General features: G+C 40.0%; 1 protein-coding gene across 1 annotated transcript in view; it reads right to left on the bottom strand.

Moving 5' to 3' along the window:
* Positions 1 to 9,662: 9,662 nt before the first annotated feature.
* The window catches only part of ROR2 (receptor tyrosine kinase like orphan receptor 2), a 138,806-nt gene continuing 130,330 nt past the window's right edge, over positions 9,663 to 18,138 (bottom strand). Inside the window, exons 6-9 of the mRNA XM_077790230.1 lie at positions 16,780 to 17,094; positions 14,847 to 15,092; positions 13,020 to 13,222; positions 9,663 to 11,355 (exon numbers count right to left, since the gene is read on the bottom strand). Of these exons, the coding sequence (XP_077646356.1) occupies positions 9,913 to 11,355; positions 13,020 to 13,222; positions 14,847 to 15,092; positions 16,780 to 17,094 (2,207 nt within the window). The 3' untranslated portion in view covers positions 9,663 to 9,912. The remainder of the gene's footprint in view (positions 11,356 to 13,019; positions 13,223 to 14,846; positions 15,093 to 16,779; positions 17,095 to 18,138) is intronic.

Genomic DNA, 18,138 nt, shown 5'->3' with positions numbered 1-18,138 from the left:
TGCCAAAACAGAATTGTATTGGACTATGTTTTGTGAGAATAACATTCAGTTTTTTAATACATCTTCTAAAACAGTTAAAAATATTGGCCAGTTTTGCAAGTATGTACTCATTCAATAATCTGCTCAGCCCTGTGAGAGTATTCAGGTATGCATATGCGTATGTGTAAGGCAGGAATCTAAATAAGAATTTAATGTATGGGCAATTAATTTCAAGGTCCTGCTTAAAATTACCCTGGTTTTAGTGAAATTTCTGTGAAAAAATATCGAAGAGGTTTAGCATTTTCTCAAAGGCTTATGAGAAATATAAAATCTTGACTTGCAACCCAGTATTCACAGCAAAACCAATCTAGAAGAAACAGTAGGCGAATGTGTGTCCACACATTGGTAACAGTGTCTTGGAAAACTGCAAGTCAAAGATAATAACCTAGGTAAATGTAAGGTCCACATTAAGCATTAGACTAAGAACCTTGTGTATTAAACACACAAAAAAGATAATGTAAACTGATTTTTATTTTAAAAATCATCAATTAATCTAAACTCTGCATTTTACTTGCACAAAATGCCTTTTGGGACCACAGAAAGTGTCTTCTCCCCTCACTGTGGCATGCTTCCCTGCTTTCAGGAGCCATCCAGAAGCAGAAGTACTGGAGCAGCAGGAGTGGGTTTTTGCAGGGCTGTACTACCTTCCGTCCTGGAGCACTAAAAACTTGCTGGCAGAGCAGATTCCCAACAGGATGAAGACAAGTATCTTCTTATTGTGGGTGCATTTTCTGGAGTGGGCCGGGTGAAATCTCAGGAGCTCTGAGTCAGGGTCTGCATCCCCACCCAACACGGCGCCTTGCTGCGGTGCTGGGAGCTGTCAGCAGCCACCACCACATTCTCTGGAGCCACAGGAACACGGGGGCCTCACAGTGCTCAACTCTCAGTGCCATGGGACACACACCTGGAAAAAACCCTTGGAAGAGAAGAATAAAGACTCTACAGCCAGAAGCCAGCAGGGGAAGGTCCAGGCTAGCAGGAGATACTTGGGTGGGATGCAGCCACTGTTTTATCCCTCAGGCTCCCTGGAGTCCTCCCAGACTCTCCTGTGGTGTTGTCTCTTTTTAATAAATGCTGCCATGGGGCAAAGCAAAACCTTATTGTCTCCATTGCTTGGGCATAGTCTGTCAGATCTGCCCCTCAGACTGGAGATGGACTTCTTCCAAAGAGACAGAATTCCAACTCTCCCTCCCCCTCCTCCAAAAGGCTCTCTTATGTTAGCACATTTTAATATGCATGAACAAGGTAGGTATATTAACTCCCACTTATTAAAATCAGATAATTGCAAATATGTATGTGGGTTTGTGGGTTTCCAAGCAAAGTCGGAAAAAAAAAAAAAGAGGTCTTCATGAATGTTATTTTGGCAAATATTTTTCCCAAGGGCAAAGGCTAGTGAACAAAATGATTACAAGAAATTACAGTATGTACCATGAGTACTTTTTGGTATGCACAGAACAATTTAAGGCATTATAATGTCACACTGCCACATGAAAAAAAAAAAAAAACAACAAAATAAACAAAAAAAAACCCCACAGACTTTTTAATTTATTCAGAAAATCATATTCTCTTTACCATCTGATATAGAAGCTTTAAAAGCAAAGTAAGATTTTTAAAACCATGCTTTGAACACAATGTCGATTACAAGTTGGAGAGTGTTTATTTAAAAAAACAAAGTGAAAATTTCTTATGGCTTTAATCCAAACCCTTGAAACTGCAGAGTTTTTCCCAATGACTTCAACTGGCTTTGGTTCAGGCCTCAGAACTATTTGTCATTATAAGATGTAACCACTCATTTCAGACCAGCGCACCCCGAGGAAGTGCTGCATCTGCACACGCTGCACCCACAGCAGCCTGCACCACGCCCGGGGTGCCAGCAGCCTCTGATCTCCTGGGGAACTGAGGATGCCTTTCACAATGCCTTTATGCCATGCCTTGCATGAAGCCTCACCTACCATCAGGCTGCTCATCTTGCCTGCAGTAAGAATTCCCTTGTATCCCATGTGTTTCCCTTGAAAATGACTGTAGAAGCACCCACAATTTTGCTGTTTACAGAACAGAAACCTAAGCAACTTACATGGGATCCCACACAGTGCCAAGTGACAGACATGGGAATTCAGTCCAGAATTAACCCCATTCCTCAAACAAACGTGATTAGGAAAAATACTCAGTCCCAGACCCCTGCCCTCACGCAACACTATCTCAGTGTCCCAGCACCTCCAAAACAGTCGGCCAAAATTCTGGAAAAGTTTATCAGCTCAATTCAATATTGGCTTGAGGCTGAGGAGAGTAAGGACTATCCACATTGCTGTGGCTTTTGCTGAATGTCCCAGAGCAGGAGAAGCTCTGAGCTCAAAGCATTCCATCTGTTTTGGAGATGAATGCCTCATTGGTTTGGTTGGATTTGCTTCTTTTATACTGGGAAAGCTGTCTCCACAAAAGTAGCAACACCAACAGCAGAGGACTACAGCAGATACCTTGACAAAAGAACAGGTAAAGAAATCACAAAAATAGTCACAAATTACAAGGAAAAACATGGAAAAATGTCAATGAACATCCAGCACCTACATTTAAGAGGATACAAAATTGCATGCCACAGCAAAGTCAGGAGTGAACTTGTGCTGAAAACTAAAGTTCCACACACCAATTCAATGGGGAATGTTTGAGTCTGCAAACATTCCCTGCAATAATGTTGATCTTGGACAATATCAGAACAGAATTCTTACCCCATTGCCTTTTCAAAATGTCAAGACTGAGTCCATTCATATGGCATACCTATTTATAAATACATAAATTTTGTCTTTTAGTCTGCATTAAGAAAACAGTATTTCCAAGTAGAGGAGATGTAGTAGTGAATGCTGTGGTCCCTCTCTCAGAAGTATCTAAGAGAGGACAAGGGAGAGGGATATAATAAAGGCATAAGGAACAGAGAAGGCAAAGACATATGAAATGCCTTCCCTTCATAAAGAAACAAATTTTTTATTCCCAGTGTTCTCAATGTTAGCAGTAAACAATTTGGAAGGTTTCCTCAGTAATTTGTTGTAAAATTACCAGCTGAGTTGGGAAGGGAAGGATTCCTTGAGGAAACTTGCATCTAGTGTGGACACAAGATGATGGAACAAAAATGGAACACAGCAATCCCTTCCTTGGTATGGAAAGCACATGGCTGCTAGCATTTTGCAAGATATTTCTCCCACCACCTCAGGTTAATTCTCATAAAAATATTTAAATCTGATAGGAAAGTAATTAAATGGAAAACCACATCAAGTTATGAAAATGTATCCACAGGATTAACAACAGAGCAAGGCAATGATCTTTATCATAACTGTAAAGCCTCAGACTACATTTGAGAATAATCAGCCTCAGCTGAAGTAATATTATATCTAAATTAATTTATTGTACCTTAAATGTTTCTGGTTTTAAGTTACTTAGAGATTCACTTCTTTAGTTTTCTGTCTGTTAATTGTCATTCTGGAAGGAATTTCTTTTGTTTCATAGTGCTGGTGGATATCAAATAGCTACTTCTAAAGCAGACTAAGAATTAAACTTCTTGATAAGATTTTAAAAACTGATTGTTATGAATCAAAACTACAACAGCTCCAAACATCTCCAGTGACTAGTTTATTAGTTTGAAAAGAGATATGCACCTTATGTGGAGGGTGGTTCCTACAAAAAAATTATTCTTCAGTAACAGATATAAAATATGGAGCAACAAAAACACTTTCTGTAATTCTCCATGATGGTTTTTTATTACTTGGTGTGTGAATAAGTATTCAACTAGATGAATGTAGTAATTTCAATTTAAGTTCCCTCCTCTAATTCCACTGCTTTTAAAGTTAACAACATACTAAACAGATGGATTATTTCAGTTTTAGACAGGTTTTAAAAAGGACAGTTAAACCATCAGGTACACTGTAATCGAGATAAAGTAAAGTTCCTCTTTTAGATCAATAGAAATGAGAAGTAGCAACAAAGGATTCTGTGTTCCCTCGGTATTTTATTTTTTTAAATTCTGACTCTCCTGGAGATTTACAACCCTCAGAACCCCATACTATTTCCAGCTCCTGCCATAACCTCTGTTGCATTACTTCCCCCTGCTTGTGCAATATTGAGGTATTTGGCTAAGATTTAGAAATGTATTTTTTTAATTTTAATCAAAAATGGGGCCTGGATAGGACATGAGGGACACAGTGACAGTAAAAACCCTCTTGGCAGTTCTATGTGGAGGCAGTGTTCCATGGGTGTGCTACAGGATTCCTCACATACAGTTATTCCTGGGAGTCTGCTCTTGCCACATCCCCGAGGAGTGTGACTGAGTGGAAGCAGTGCCCAGTACACACCAGGAGACATTGGCTTTGGATTCACAGCTGCAAAGATCTCACACAGCCCTGGGATAGCAGCACACAGTGCAAATGTGTTCGCTACTTTCGTTTGACTCCGAACACAGATGTAGCTTTATATTTCAGATATTTTTTCTTGCAAAATCAGGCATGTGTGCACACGAATGCATGCAGGGATTGCCTTTTATTTGAGGTCACAAAGCAAGCCAGGTGGCCCAGTCTTCTGCAGTGGCAACCAGTGCTAGGAATCTCCATCGTGTGGGGGTTTAAGGAGAAATTGTTAGAGTCCAAACACTACAACTTTACATCTATCATAGCACAAGCCAGGAACAGTAGGTGTAAAAGGTTTACAGCTTTTTTCTGGAAAGGCAATCCTGCTGAACTAATTTTCCTATATTTTATCATAGTAGACACAGTACATTCTGGTCTAGAGAAAGATCTGTCTTACCCAGATATTGCAGACTTGGTTTATATTGCCAAGTGAACATATTTAGTATCTCTTAACAGTTCTTAGGTTGTTTAGAATTCATATTGGTGATTGAAGGAGACCAAACTTGGCATATCTGGAAGCTGTGCAAAACAAAGTCTATACAAGTTCCCTTTTGACAAACAAGAAACTAAATTCAGTTTTCTGGTAAGGTGGAACTAAAACTCATACGCCGACCCATGGCATTGTTTGTGCCATGTATAGTATGCTACTACTATTTGTATGCTACTTATATTCAGTTCTCCAGTGCTTGAGCAAATCCTCTAAAACTTTATTATAGTCATGGATTACATTAATATTTATAGATTTATTCATAGAACAGGAACATACATTTTTGTCCCTTAGAATATAAATATAGTCCTTTTCCTCAAAAAGAGGATAGTTTTGCCAGTTGATTTTTTCTTCATATTTTGGGTAACTGAAATGCTGTTTTGGAGTACAGTTTGCAGTAGCATTTGCCTGACTAGAAACAGAATTGCCTTCTACCCATGGTGAAACAATGATTTAGGGTATATTTGAAGATACTACTCTCCATACAGCTGGATGTTTCTCCTCCTTACATCTGTTCTGTCAAACATCTCAAGGTCTGACATCTTTGCAAATTCTCCAACTCAGCAAATGTTCCTGAGCTTTCTTCCAGAAAGTGTCAGACCTTTTCCCTTTACTCCCGCATAGGTGGAGTGAGATGATTCCTCTGAACACAAAATCAGTGACATCTGATGAACTCCTTAGATAGTAAGTGAGAAAAAAAATCAAGTTCATCTCTCTAATAAAAGTTTGACGTACTGTAACCATGAAGAAAATTCCCTGTGACTCACTGTGATGTTCACAGCCACGGCAGATACAAAAGCAAAGGATTCGTTTCTCAGCAGGGAGCTTGTTCCTCTGGATGAATCTTTAGGGAAATCACTAGAGGAAACTAAGAGTAGAGATGTTTAGATGAAGGACTGAACCTGTCTATCAAAGTGTCTGTTTGTAACTCGCATTGTGGGTGAATCCTCAGTTTTTATACAGCTGCCTATAACTGCACCCTTTATAGCTTTGCCATCCCTATAGTCTCAGTGGGTAAAACAGAAGAAAAGACCCTGCAATAATGTAGATCTTGGACAATAACAGAACAGAAGTCAAACTGAGCTAGTGACACGTCTATAATGAGTTTCCCCATTCAGGCTAGGAACCATTACTCAGTTTTCCTGCCCTGTGATTGTAAATCATTCTCCACCTACCCTATATGCTTTTCCAAACAGGAACCTTCCTGCCTGTCCTAGGTTGTAAGATAAGCTTGTATTCTATTTGCCATCAGTCGAAAGGTTGGGCAGGTTTGTTATCTCTCCCAAAGACAATGGTTTGCCCCGTAGAGGCAATGGTTTGTTTACACACTATTGACTGACTCACTGCCGGGCTGGTAAATGTAACACCTCCCATTGTGAGGGGTCCCACCCAGAGGGGGAAGCCAAGCACTCTATTATTGTATAAAGGGGTAGCTTTTTGGGGAGAGAGGCAGCTCGCTCTCTCTTCGCGGGATTCCCGGAGAAGCAGCTCTCTTCGGCGGCACCCGCAGCGAAGCAGCCAGAGCGTGCTGAGGCGACAGCGGCGGAGCTCGGAGGCAACCCCGGCGCAGAGGAAGATCGGCCCCACTGCCACCAGATCTTCAGAGGAAAACTATGCCCTTCTAAAGATCACCACTGCAGCTGCAATTCATCAACCACTGCAAGGGGAGCAATCGTCCCAGCAGGACTGCTACTGGCACCCCGAATCCTCAGGTTCTGGACTTTTTTTTTCACTGGTTTTGTTTGTACCAATTGCATTTGCCTTTTTAAATTGTTGTCTAGTTTTCTCCTAGTAAAGAATTGTTACTCCCATTCCCATATCTTTGCCTGAGAGCCTTTTGATTTAAAACTCCTAGTAATTCGGAGGTGGGGGGGGGGGGGTTTACCTTCTCCATTGCACAGGAGGCTTTAGCCCTCCTTCGCAGATTCCTGTCTTGTCGAACCTAGACACTGCCTCACCAGTGGACTGTTGTGCACAGTATCAACATCCAATCCACTTTTTCTAATGTCAGACCCAGTCTTCTTATGAAAATCATATAGACAGAGTAGGGTACTAGAAGCAAGAGAAAACTTTTGAAGCAACCTCACATCTTTTCAAAAACACCTTGCCCTTTACTGACCATCCAGACATTTATTTGCTTTTAGAAAAGTTATTCTGGCCTTAAGAAAAATCCCCATCTTTGCTAGAGCTGCCAGGAAGAAGTACATTTGCAAGCCCAATGAGCAGTATTGTGCTGGTTTTGTTTGGGCAAAGCCCCAACCTTTCCCTCACCTATTGCCACCTTACCATCTTGTCCCATCCATTTACCTCCTCATCCCTTCCCTGATCTTCCTTGGCCTTGCTTTCAAGTCTTGGGGAGGAAAAGGAGACTCTAACACTGGCTGGGACTGTGCAGCAGATATCACAGGCAAGACTAATCTGAGAAGTTGCAGAACAAGAAGTTACTGCCAATCCATATGACTTGAGTAGCCACTAACACGCTGGTGGTGGTGCAGAGGTGCTCACCTGAAGTGCATAGGAGGTGTTTGCATGCCACCATGGCTTCAATCCTGGCAGTTCAGATGTGCCCACCCACATCAACAAAGGGGGAATATCCCTCTCCAGTACTGTGTGTATTGCCAAGGCTGGCCTAGAAAATTATGCATTGCTCCTCAACCATCACTTTGAGAGCACATCCACATTAAGTGGGGATGGAAAAATCAGTATAGAAATCTTACTTTTTTTCTGTCTGTAGTGAATTTGTGAGGCTTAAAGAAGAGAATTAGGAGTTTCCCAAACTGCATGCAAAGCACACAAAGTCATAATGCCCTTTGACTGCTAGAAACAGGCTGAACTTCAGACAGCATTGCACAGAATCTTCTACTGACTGCCAGTAAGCAAATGAATATTTGCTTACTTATCTTTTCTCTCTGACAAATCTGTGGTATAACTGAACCATTTGCCTCCACTTTGAAGTATGTTAGCAAAGGAACAAAGAAAGACAGCGTAGTTGATTAATCAAGTTCATTTATCTGAGATAAGGAAACCTAGAAAAAAACAAAAAACATCATATAAATAAATGTCACCTTTTTTCTTTTTTATTTATCCTTTATTTAGTAAAAGCACCCAAAGCTGCATTATATTAACACAAGTATAAAGCTTTCATATTTTATTCCTACCAGTGCATTTCCAAGTCCAGGTGAAATGCCAGAAATAAGTAATGCTGCTATACCTTGAACACAGGGTGTAGATCACAATGATACATGACTTACAAGTGAATCCCAATGTAATAAAATAAAAACTTGTAGTTTAAAGTGTGAAACCTGTAACTTAAGCAATTGAGGCCATTTCTATTTCCATAGAAAGTACCGTAACAAAAAAGTACCGCAAAGTACCATAACAAAAACAGTGGCTGTAGAATAACATACTTCATCATACTTTTTGCATCATTTTATTGAATGCTCCATGTTGGATGTAGAAATTATAGCTATAGTGTATGTTGGCTACAATGTGAATGTGTACAACTTGTATTACAGAAAGGGGTCATGAAATGTATGGACCTGCTGCATGTTTAACAAAATGGAATAGCAATGCCATAGAACTGCACCACGTGAATATTGTAAATGGTTGAGTTATAAAGTCATTCATTAAAAAGTCCAAATATTTCAATGAAAAAATGTATATAAAATGTAGTAAAACATAAATTATATTTAAAGGTTTGTACACGATTCATCCTGCAAATAGAAGCTCAAAAACAGCACCTTTTACATTATTGCTTATTTTGGTCTTCTAAAGTTCAAAGATCATTTTTACTAAAAAGTTGGGAAAAAAACATGGTATCACATGAAATCCAGCAGTAACTGTAGTAAATCAAGTCTGTAACCCCACACAAAACCCAACACTTTTACAATGTAGGAACACACATGTGGAGCCCTTATCTATACTTGATAACCAATTAAAGTTGGATTTATTAAGTTAGTGCACACCTATAATATCCCCTACAATATCCCCATTTTTGGTTAACAGTGTATTAAGGCTGTTTGCTGTTGAAAATACACAGCAGAGAAGGAATACTTTCATCCACAAATGCAGTCAGATGATCTCATTTGGAAGCTTCTGTCAGTCATTCAACCAAAGTGATGAAAGAAAACCATCCTTTCTCCTCTTATGTTACTCCACAAGCTGTTGTGGATACTCTAGCTCTATGTGAGTTGAGAATCATTTGGATAAATTCATGGTAGAAAATTCCATCAGAGGCTATTTAACAGAAAAAAATTCCACTTCTGTCTTGGGAAGGTCCTAAGCTGGAGGCTGGGGCAATACCCTGGGAAATTTCTGTGAGGGAAATTGCCCTTGCAGTCCATCCCTTGGCAGGCATTATCGATAGTCTTTCAAGACATGCTACTGGGCTGGACAGACCCATGGTCTTACTCAGCACAGTCAGTTTAATGATCAGTTTCCCCCTTTTCTTCTTATTGTAATACAAACACAGATTATTATTCTCAACCTAGTTTTTCAGACTCAGAAAACAAACAACAATCTTGTGTCCATTACATCGAAGAGATAAATACTACAAACTAAGCTGTCCATCACATCCAGGCCACTTCTTTATGCTTAGAGCAATTCTGCAACCATAGCTGGATTCTTTTTTGTGTTATTGGTTTAAGCATAATTCACTAACATTACACTCATATATCATGATATACATGATGTGCAATGCTACTCTGCAACATGTTGCACAGCAACAGTACATATTTAAAAAGCAGCTTCTCTCAAGAACTGTAGGACAGTAAAAAAGATTAAACCCAGCAAGTCTATATTACCATATTTGAAAAATCTGCTGGTGGCAATGGTCATTAAACTTAGTATGTCATTACTGCTGCACTTTTAAATGGATGTTGCCTTTTTTTTTAAATTTTGTTTCTTTGAGTCAGATCAAAATCACTCTATTAAGCCTAAGGATCTACTGTCTCCATGCATGGAAGCGATGTGGAATTCTTAGCAATGAGGCCAGATTCCTTAGGCTTCTGATTGAATTTCTGCTTCATCCATCTGAAGTGTGTCATTATCACCCAGCAATTCTGTTTCAGGCACAGAGCCCTCTTCCTCCTCCTCCTCCTGGACAGGGTTCTGGGCGATATCTTCCGTTCCATTGTGTGTGTCATCCGTGCCTTCTGACAGCAGAGCAGCCCTGTCGGCCACCGACGCATTGGAAGGTGCTGTTGTTACATAGCCTGTGCTGGTAGATCCACTCCCGCTGTGGTGGGAGCCTGGTTTAGGAATGATCTGGGGAGGTATTTGCTGAGGAGCCATTTGCATTGGAATTTGGACGGGATAAAAATTTGGCAAGTAAGCACCATAAGCTGGCATTGGCTGGTAACCATTGACTGGAATGTAGAGCTGAGGAGGTGGGACCATCGGTCTCATCTGGCCTTTCATTTGTATGAACTGAGGCTGAGGGAAGGCTGGAGTTTTCTGCTTTGGTCCAATGTATCTAGCATTGCTGACATTGCTAACAGGGCTTGTGCTGAGAGAACTTGTTTGTGTGGTATTGCTTGCCCCAGAAGTTTGCGCTGAGCTGTTGTAATTAGAAAGGTTCCCCCATGTTCTTAGTCTGTTATGTATATCTTTAAATCTTGGTCTTCTGTTGGGAAATTCATTCCAGCACTCCAACATCAAAGAGTATATCCATGTGGGGCAGTCGTCGGGACATGGCAAAACTTGTCGGTTCCTGATCATCTCAATGACATCCTGATTGGAATAACCACAGTAAGGCTGCAGGCCATAGCTGAAAACTTCCCACAACACAACTCCGTATGACCATATATCCGAATCAATAGAAAACTTGCCATACATAATAGCCTCAGGGGACATCCACCGGATAGGAAGAAGGGAATTTCCCATCAGTTTGTAGTAATCAGCAGCATAGACTTCCCTGAAAAGACCTAAATCAGATATTTTCACATTCAGTTTATCAAACACCAGTATATTTCTAGTGGCCAAGTCTTTGTGGACAACATGGTGGCTAGAAAGATATTCCATTCCTGCAGCTATCTGAGTCACAATGTGAAAAAAGTCTGCTGGTTCCAGAGTGGATTTTACTGTCTTGTCATCATCAGTGCTGCCAACATCTGAGTGAGGAGATCTCATCACCAAGAATTCATGGAGATCACTGTGGGAACAATAACTAAATATCATACTTACAGGTTGTTCCTTTGTCACTATTCCCAGCAAACAAACTATGTTTGGGTGCTGTAATCGTGATCTCATCATTGCCTCATGTTTAAATTCTTCCCGAAGAGCCAGTTCTGCTTTGTCTTTAAGTGTCTTAATGGCAACAGCTTGTGTCTGTTCACCTGGTGCTGTACCAAAGAGATGCCCCTTGTAGACTTTTCCAAACCTCTCCTCTCCTAGTTCCTCCATAAATCTCACAGTGGACAGATTAATTTCTTTAAGCTTAGCCTAAAATGAAAAAAAGACAGTCAGTAAAAATATCACAATGTTTTCTGAACAACAGGATCTCTTATTAAAGAAAATCTCCCAGTGGTTAGATCTCCAAATCAAAGATAAAATGGACCAAAAGGATTTTTCTGGGTTTTTGTGTATTCACATCAGTATATTGATTTCACAATTAACCTTGAAATTAGTTACACTATTATGAGAAGTATAAATTGAATTATACTGCAGGATAATGGATATAATTATTTTTAAAAAGGAGCGGCCACGCTTCCTGAAAGCTAAATGAATACTGGGTCCAGAGTAAATCTGGCAAGCAATGACATCTCTTAGCTGCATCTGTATTTTCCCTGCAGACCAGCCCTGAGCTGTCAGTGGACATCTGTCAGAAAAGCAAGGAGGCTGAGGAGGTGGCAGTCTCAGAGTGAACTGAAACATCCTTTCCAGCAGAAGCAGGAACAAAATCTCTCTCTTTCAGCTCTGTAGTACCAGATAATGCCCCTTCTTCTATGTTTCACTATAGGAATGGCCCCTGGCCATGAGCAGCAGTGTACAGTGTATGGTACCACTACTGAGAAACCTTGAGTAGCATCTTTACAGCTGAGGGTGGAATTGGAAAAGAAAGGAGAAGGAATTTCTCTCTGGTACTTGAAGGAAAAGGTTGCAAACCCAAGAGTGGAAATCCCCAGAGCCCTCCCTCTGCAGCTGGAAGGGAAAGCAAGGCAGTTTGTGATGGGGATCTGATGGGTCTGTCCTGAGCAGCATGGGATGGAGGAGTCCCTGGCCAAATGAGGTGCAGCTGACACAGCTTCACATACAGGGCAGCACAGCATGAGGGAGCAGGGCAGGCTGGGAAGATGTTTTAGCAGGTGATTTGGGAACAGCCTCTGATTTTAGTGTCCAACAGCCTATAATCTGGGCTGGAAAATTTCCTTTAAATATTCAGACTAACTTACAAAGTCATCACAATTAATTACAATTGGTAATATTCATCAAATACTCTACAGTTTCCTGAACAGATGTTGCCAACTTCCAAAATAAGCATTGTTTTTTAGAGCTTGCATCTTGTAAATGCTGTGATTAAAAATTCAACATTAGCTCCAAACAGGATTTTAGTGCAAAGATCAATTAAGCTGACCCAGAAAATCCTATGCAGGAGCTGACATATGTAGACAGAAGTTTGAAGCCATTTACCTTTCACCATTCTTTGTGATTCACAGCCTTGGAAACATGTTGCATGCCATCTCAGCTCTCAACTCATTTATGGATCAGAACACCAGAGGTCTTAAGCAGAAGGATTAAAACAAGAAACCCCAGTGTGCAACATGCTTTAAACAGGTAAACAGGCCACATCATTACCAGGAGCAAAAATGAGCTGTGGGCTGAAGACTGGATCGGAAATAACCACTTTTCCAGTCACTCAGACAACAGGCAGAATGGTGATTGATGGGTAAGGACAAATGCCATTAAATACTGTGTACTGAAAGCTGTTATCCAAGGTCAGGATTTCTAGATACACCTACAAAGTGCAAGACCTGGTTTTCCCTGAAGCACACTATGAAAACCAGGTCCCCAACAACATGGCTCAATTTGAACACAGACAACCTGTGTTGCTGAAAATCATTGCACTTTGAAAATACGTGGGCCTAAGCAAATTGTGTAAGAAATACCTGTTTGTGTTGATTAATGAGCGGCATTTCCATGTCTTGGCTGGGAGATGCCATCAGCTGGCGGCGCTGTGGTGTAGCAGCAGATGCCTTCTGCTTGTTTCTGCACATGCAGACCAGGAAGAAAAGGCAGGCTATCACCAGAGGGATGGCTATGCTGGGTACAAGGATGTAGAGGATTCCCATTTTGCTGTTGTCACGGGGACCTGTCAGGTGCAGAAGTGCTTACAGTAAGTATTTTTAAGCTTTTTGATAGTAACACAAATGATTATTAACACTATATTTTAAATCAAAAGTAAACTATGCCCTGAAAACAGAAGTCACATTACCCTCTCCCCTTTCTTCATAGTTTTCCATTACATATTTCAAAAAGGCTTGAATAGACATAGCGGTTGACTGTATGAAGATAAATTAGGAGCCCCACATTTAATGTGTGGGCTGTAACAGTATGTGATTAATTTTATTTTATTTTTGAGACTTCCAATTGAGGAAACTGTAGAACACAGACCAGTATAATTGCATTATCCTGTTCAGGGTATAAAAAACAAGTGAGCAGTCTCTATCACAATATATAAACCAGTGAACTCAATGTGAACCAGCACAACAACGCAGTCTGACCCACTCTCACAGATTCAGCCATTTCATCAAAACTTGGCCCATTCTTTACCTCTGCCAGTGCTACTTCTGCTAAGAATAAAATAAATTGCACTTCTCATTGGTAGAGACATAATTTGTTCTGTACTTATCAGAATTGCAGAGCTTTTATGTTAGAGTGAGAAAGACATAAAAGAGCCATCACTACACTTAGGTCTGGAACCTTCCTAAAATACTTTTTCACTTAATACTTAGAGACTTTAGGAAAGCCTAGTGATGTCAAAAATGTTCACAGGAACTGCCTGGGATGTTTTCTGTAACCTGTGGTTTTGCTATTTGTGGCAACTGCTTTCACCACAACCACGTCCCAGTGTTATCTTTACCCTATGGTACATGCAATGTAGAAATTTATTATAAATGTCAAATCATGTTACTGCAAAAAAGTGAAGAAACTAAAAAATTTTATATTAGCTCTGAGCAGTTTCAGAGATCCATGTAATCCACTTTTATGGCTTCCATGACATATCTGTAACTTGCTGCAGGAAACACGCCTTTCTTCCTAATGAAGCACATTTTTATCTGTCATATCCAAAGACTCTTTCATATCCAAAGACCAGTACCAATGTGTGAGGTCTACTATGTGTATATACCAATACAGGGACAATGAGCAGAACAGTACTAATCTGTGAGAGCTGTACTTTTTATTTTTGCAAACAGTTGTGCTGTACAGAGCCACTAGCAGTGAGCGTAGGACTTTTCTGATAGGATGATCTACTTTATGCACTTCAGACTGCTCTGTTTCTGCACATGAAATTTTTTTTTCCAACCAGGCATGGTGCTATATCTCCCTCTATAGGATTTGAAAATCCTTGCTGCCTGCAAGATGTCATACAGAGGCAGAGAATGTACCCTTGAGCAGCATGAGCAAACCAAACACATACTGGTCATCTGCATGTGCAATCTGTCATTTGACAAGTCAAAATACAAACTGCAGCATCATCATTAATTATTACCTCAGACTAAGCCTCCAGTATATAATAAAATTGTGCCAAAATATCTTACAAACTCTGTTCTCCAGAAAACATTAAACAATTACAACACAAAACAAAGTTGCTGCAAGTTAAATATTTAAAAGTATAGCCCTCCTAAATGAATTCTACTTGTAATAACCAGGAATATTCAAAATTACACAGGATTCAGAACAGTGGTAGGAGAAAAAAGAAAGAGAATACATACTACAAGAAGGTATGTCACACAGTTCCATGCGTACGTTTTTATTCTTTGTAAAACACCAGGGACCATCCATTTGACCTCCAGGATTTCGACAATATGCATGTCCTCCACCTAACTCTGGAAACTGTGTGCTTGTCAGATCATGGTTGTGGGGACTCTGTGAGTCCCAAAGTTGGCAAGTGTGGCCTGACTTGGTAACACTGATGGTCCCTCTGTAGTCAGCTCCAGAGCCGTTGTAGCACTGATGATCTAAAACACAGGGTTTGGGAAAATGTTAGAAAAATCAAAACAATCGAGGGACACCAAGACCAAAACAGCTGAAGTGTACAGAATGTGTATGCAAACAAGTATTTAAATTTAGGTACCTTGAGATTTAATGAAAGCTGTTCACTTTGAAATTTCAGTTCTGTGCATATCTATATTTATTAATATTATATTTATTATATCTACAGTTATTTCTGGATTATGTCCTGGAATGTCTCAGGTCTATGTTACACATATAAGTACTCTCAATTCTGAATTCAAATGGAGACTAAGAAGCATGTATGGACCTTTAGATGCAGAACATGATAAGTTAAAGTAAATTAGAGATATGAGTTTCCCTTAGGAGAAGTCCCCCGATGTCAAAAAGGAAAACTTTTACTTCTTAAAATCTTCCCATTTTCTTCACACTGCTCACTTGCTATAGAAATCAGTGCTGTATTTTCTAAAGTCTCATGCCTCTTTTTCCTTATTTTTGTCTTTAGAAAGAAAGGATTCAGGATCTTCCTCTCTTTAGAAACATCATTTTCATATCTGCTGGACCCACATTTCATTCTTTGTTTTGCTGCTATGCTCTCTTCATACTTTTTTAGTGCTTGTCTTCTATATGCATCATCTGAGCTGAATCATGCATTTTTGAGACACTACCTTCTCCATTTTTCTGTTCTCCGCTCTGCAGCCCTCAGGAATCCAGCTCTCTCAAATCCCACAAATATTCAAGTTGCAGCTGTTCCATCAGCGGCAGCACCACTGGCTCTGAGAATCATGGACAACTTCCACCAGACGTTTTATTGATTTTGTTCTCATGCCTTTTGCTTGATATCTCTTTCCTGTCTGATTTGTCGCTGTCATTGTATTCTTAGTTACTTCTGTTTCTCAACTACACTACATTATTTACATAAAAGCACAGAACTAGTCTTTTATGTCCACCATTACACCATGGCTCCTGCTCCTAACTGTGGATTCAATGGATAGCCAGAATAATCTTATCACACATTGTACTTTAAACATCTTTGGTGTCTTTGAGTTTTCTTACTGAACAATGTTGTGATTAAGCCCTATGAAATGGAGTAGTCAGAAAGACCATCTGCATTTAATTAGTGATAACTGAACAGCCCTTCTACTTTTGGATGCAAATATAAATTAATGGAAGCAAGATCAATGTTTCCTATGTGGGTAAAGAAAGATAATTGCACCCCATGTTCAATTTACAGGGTTAATATTCCTCTGGGTTTCTATATAGAAAGAATGAACAATAGGTGGTTTGTTTCCTGACAGATCTTCCAGTGAAGTTTCAACTACATGAAGTTTATCAATAGGTAAACAAAACTCTTAAATATTTGTATGGGGAGGCTCACTCAAAAAGGCAAGGACTGAGCCACAGGGGGAGGCAACACTAAATCTGCATCAAATCAGCCAGGTGAACACAAAGTTTTATAGCCCAGGGTGGTTGATATAACATATTCTGCTGTACCAGCAGCATCCTTTAGGCTTCCTTGCTATCCTAACCCTACCTTACCACAATGCAAGATTATAGTCAGTATTAACAAGATAAAAATAACTAGTTCAGCAGTTTCTTTACAAAAAGAACAGCTGATGAAGAATTGTCTCTCAGACTCAATCCGAGGAAGCATCAAGCAGTACTTTTTCCCAGTGATGAAACACACAGACTTACATCGGCTCAATCTCTCCACGGGGATCCCAATCCTTATGCAGTTGGCAGCTTCCAAGGTGTCCGGTCGCGGGAGGTCCTCACACTTAGGCAGCTGTAGCTGCATCAAGATGAGGGGGTTTGACCTAGCAATGTTGTACTCCTGCCTACAGAGATCATTCTCCAGAACTTCACACTCATCCCGGCACAGCTCCCGTGGCTTAGGGGTCCGAGAGCGTTCATCACACAGGGGAAACACGAAGTGGCAGAAGGAAGGTATAGCGAACTGCGAGCACTGGTCGGACAAATGCGTTGAAGTGCCAATCATGGTAAATGCAGCTGCAGAGGAACAAAAATACAGGTAAGTATTGGTTCAAAGCATGAGAAAGAACTTATTTTTCATGTCATTTGCTTTTAACATCTTTATTCTTTCCGTGAGGGTCTGAACGCCTACTGTGAAACGGGTAAATGAGATAATTTCTGCTGTGAAAGAGAGTTGACAAATACAGGAAGAAAATAGAGCATCTCACTGTCTCTCTGACATCTACACAAAGCTTGTAGGCCTTAGTTCCTAGAAATTAACCCACATGATGATCATTGCTCAGACTACAGGTCATTGGCTAATTTTAACTTGAAAGGATCAAGAGCAAAGGCAAGATACACCTGCCAGGATATGTATTTCCAAAGTTCCTAATTACATAAAATCTGAACAAGGATTCTTCCTACCTTCTCCTTTCTCTAGACATTTTAATAAACAATTAAGTGTTTTTCAAGTCTTGTCAGGCAAAAAGAAGTGTATCCTTGATATATGTGAAGACATGGCTTTTAATGGACATGAGAAGACTAACAGGCAGCAGCTTTGTGGAAAATGAATGTAATCAGTCTCAGCATACTGATCACATTAGGATGAATGTCATAATGAGTTAGGAATGTAATTCTTCCCTTCGGATCTCAGCACCTACACACTAACATTTAGCTCAAAATTTTCTTGCACATTGCAAAGGAAAGACAAATGTGTGTGTGCATCATGTGCTGAATCAACCTTTAAATGTAGGAACATTTACTCCCCCAGTAAAGCATCATTTATGTGTGAGAGTTGCTAGACTGCATGATCCACCAACTCACACTGTAAAAAGAGAGGAAATGTCATCCAGCAGTCTATTTACAACCTATAAATAAATTCTTTTTCTCTTTCCAGCTCTCTCCTTTCAATCATCTATTTCCTGCAGACACATGATACCACAGAGTCTCTTCCTGAACAACAAACATGCAACAAGCAGCTGCAAATTTAGCCTTTTAGACTGTTTACACCTTTGCTTATTTTAATTCAGAAATATTAATGCAGGAATATAACCATTTATTAGTCATATTAGGAACGCTGCA

This window comes from Lonchura striata, chromosome Z (assembly GCF_046129695.1).
Source record: "Lonchura striata isolate bLonStr1 chromosome Z, bLonStr1.mat, whole genome shotgun sequence".
NCBI classification, from domain to species: Eukaryota; Metazoa; Chordata; class Aves; order Passeriformes; family Estrildidae; genus Lonchura; species Lonchura striata.
Note: the sequence above shows the minus strand (reverse complement) of the source record. Positions and strands in the feature narration are given on the sequence as shown.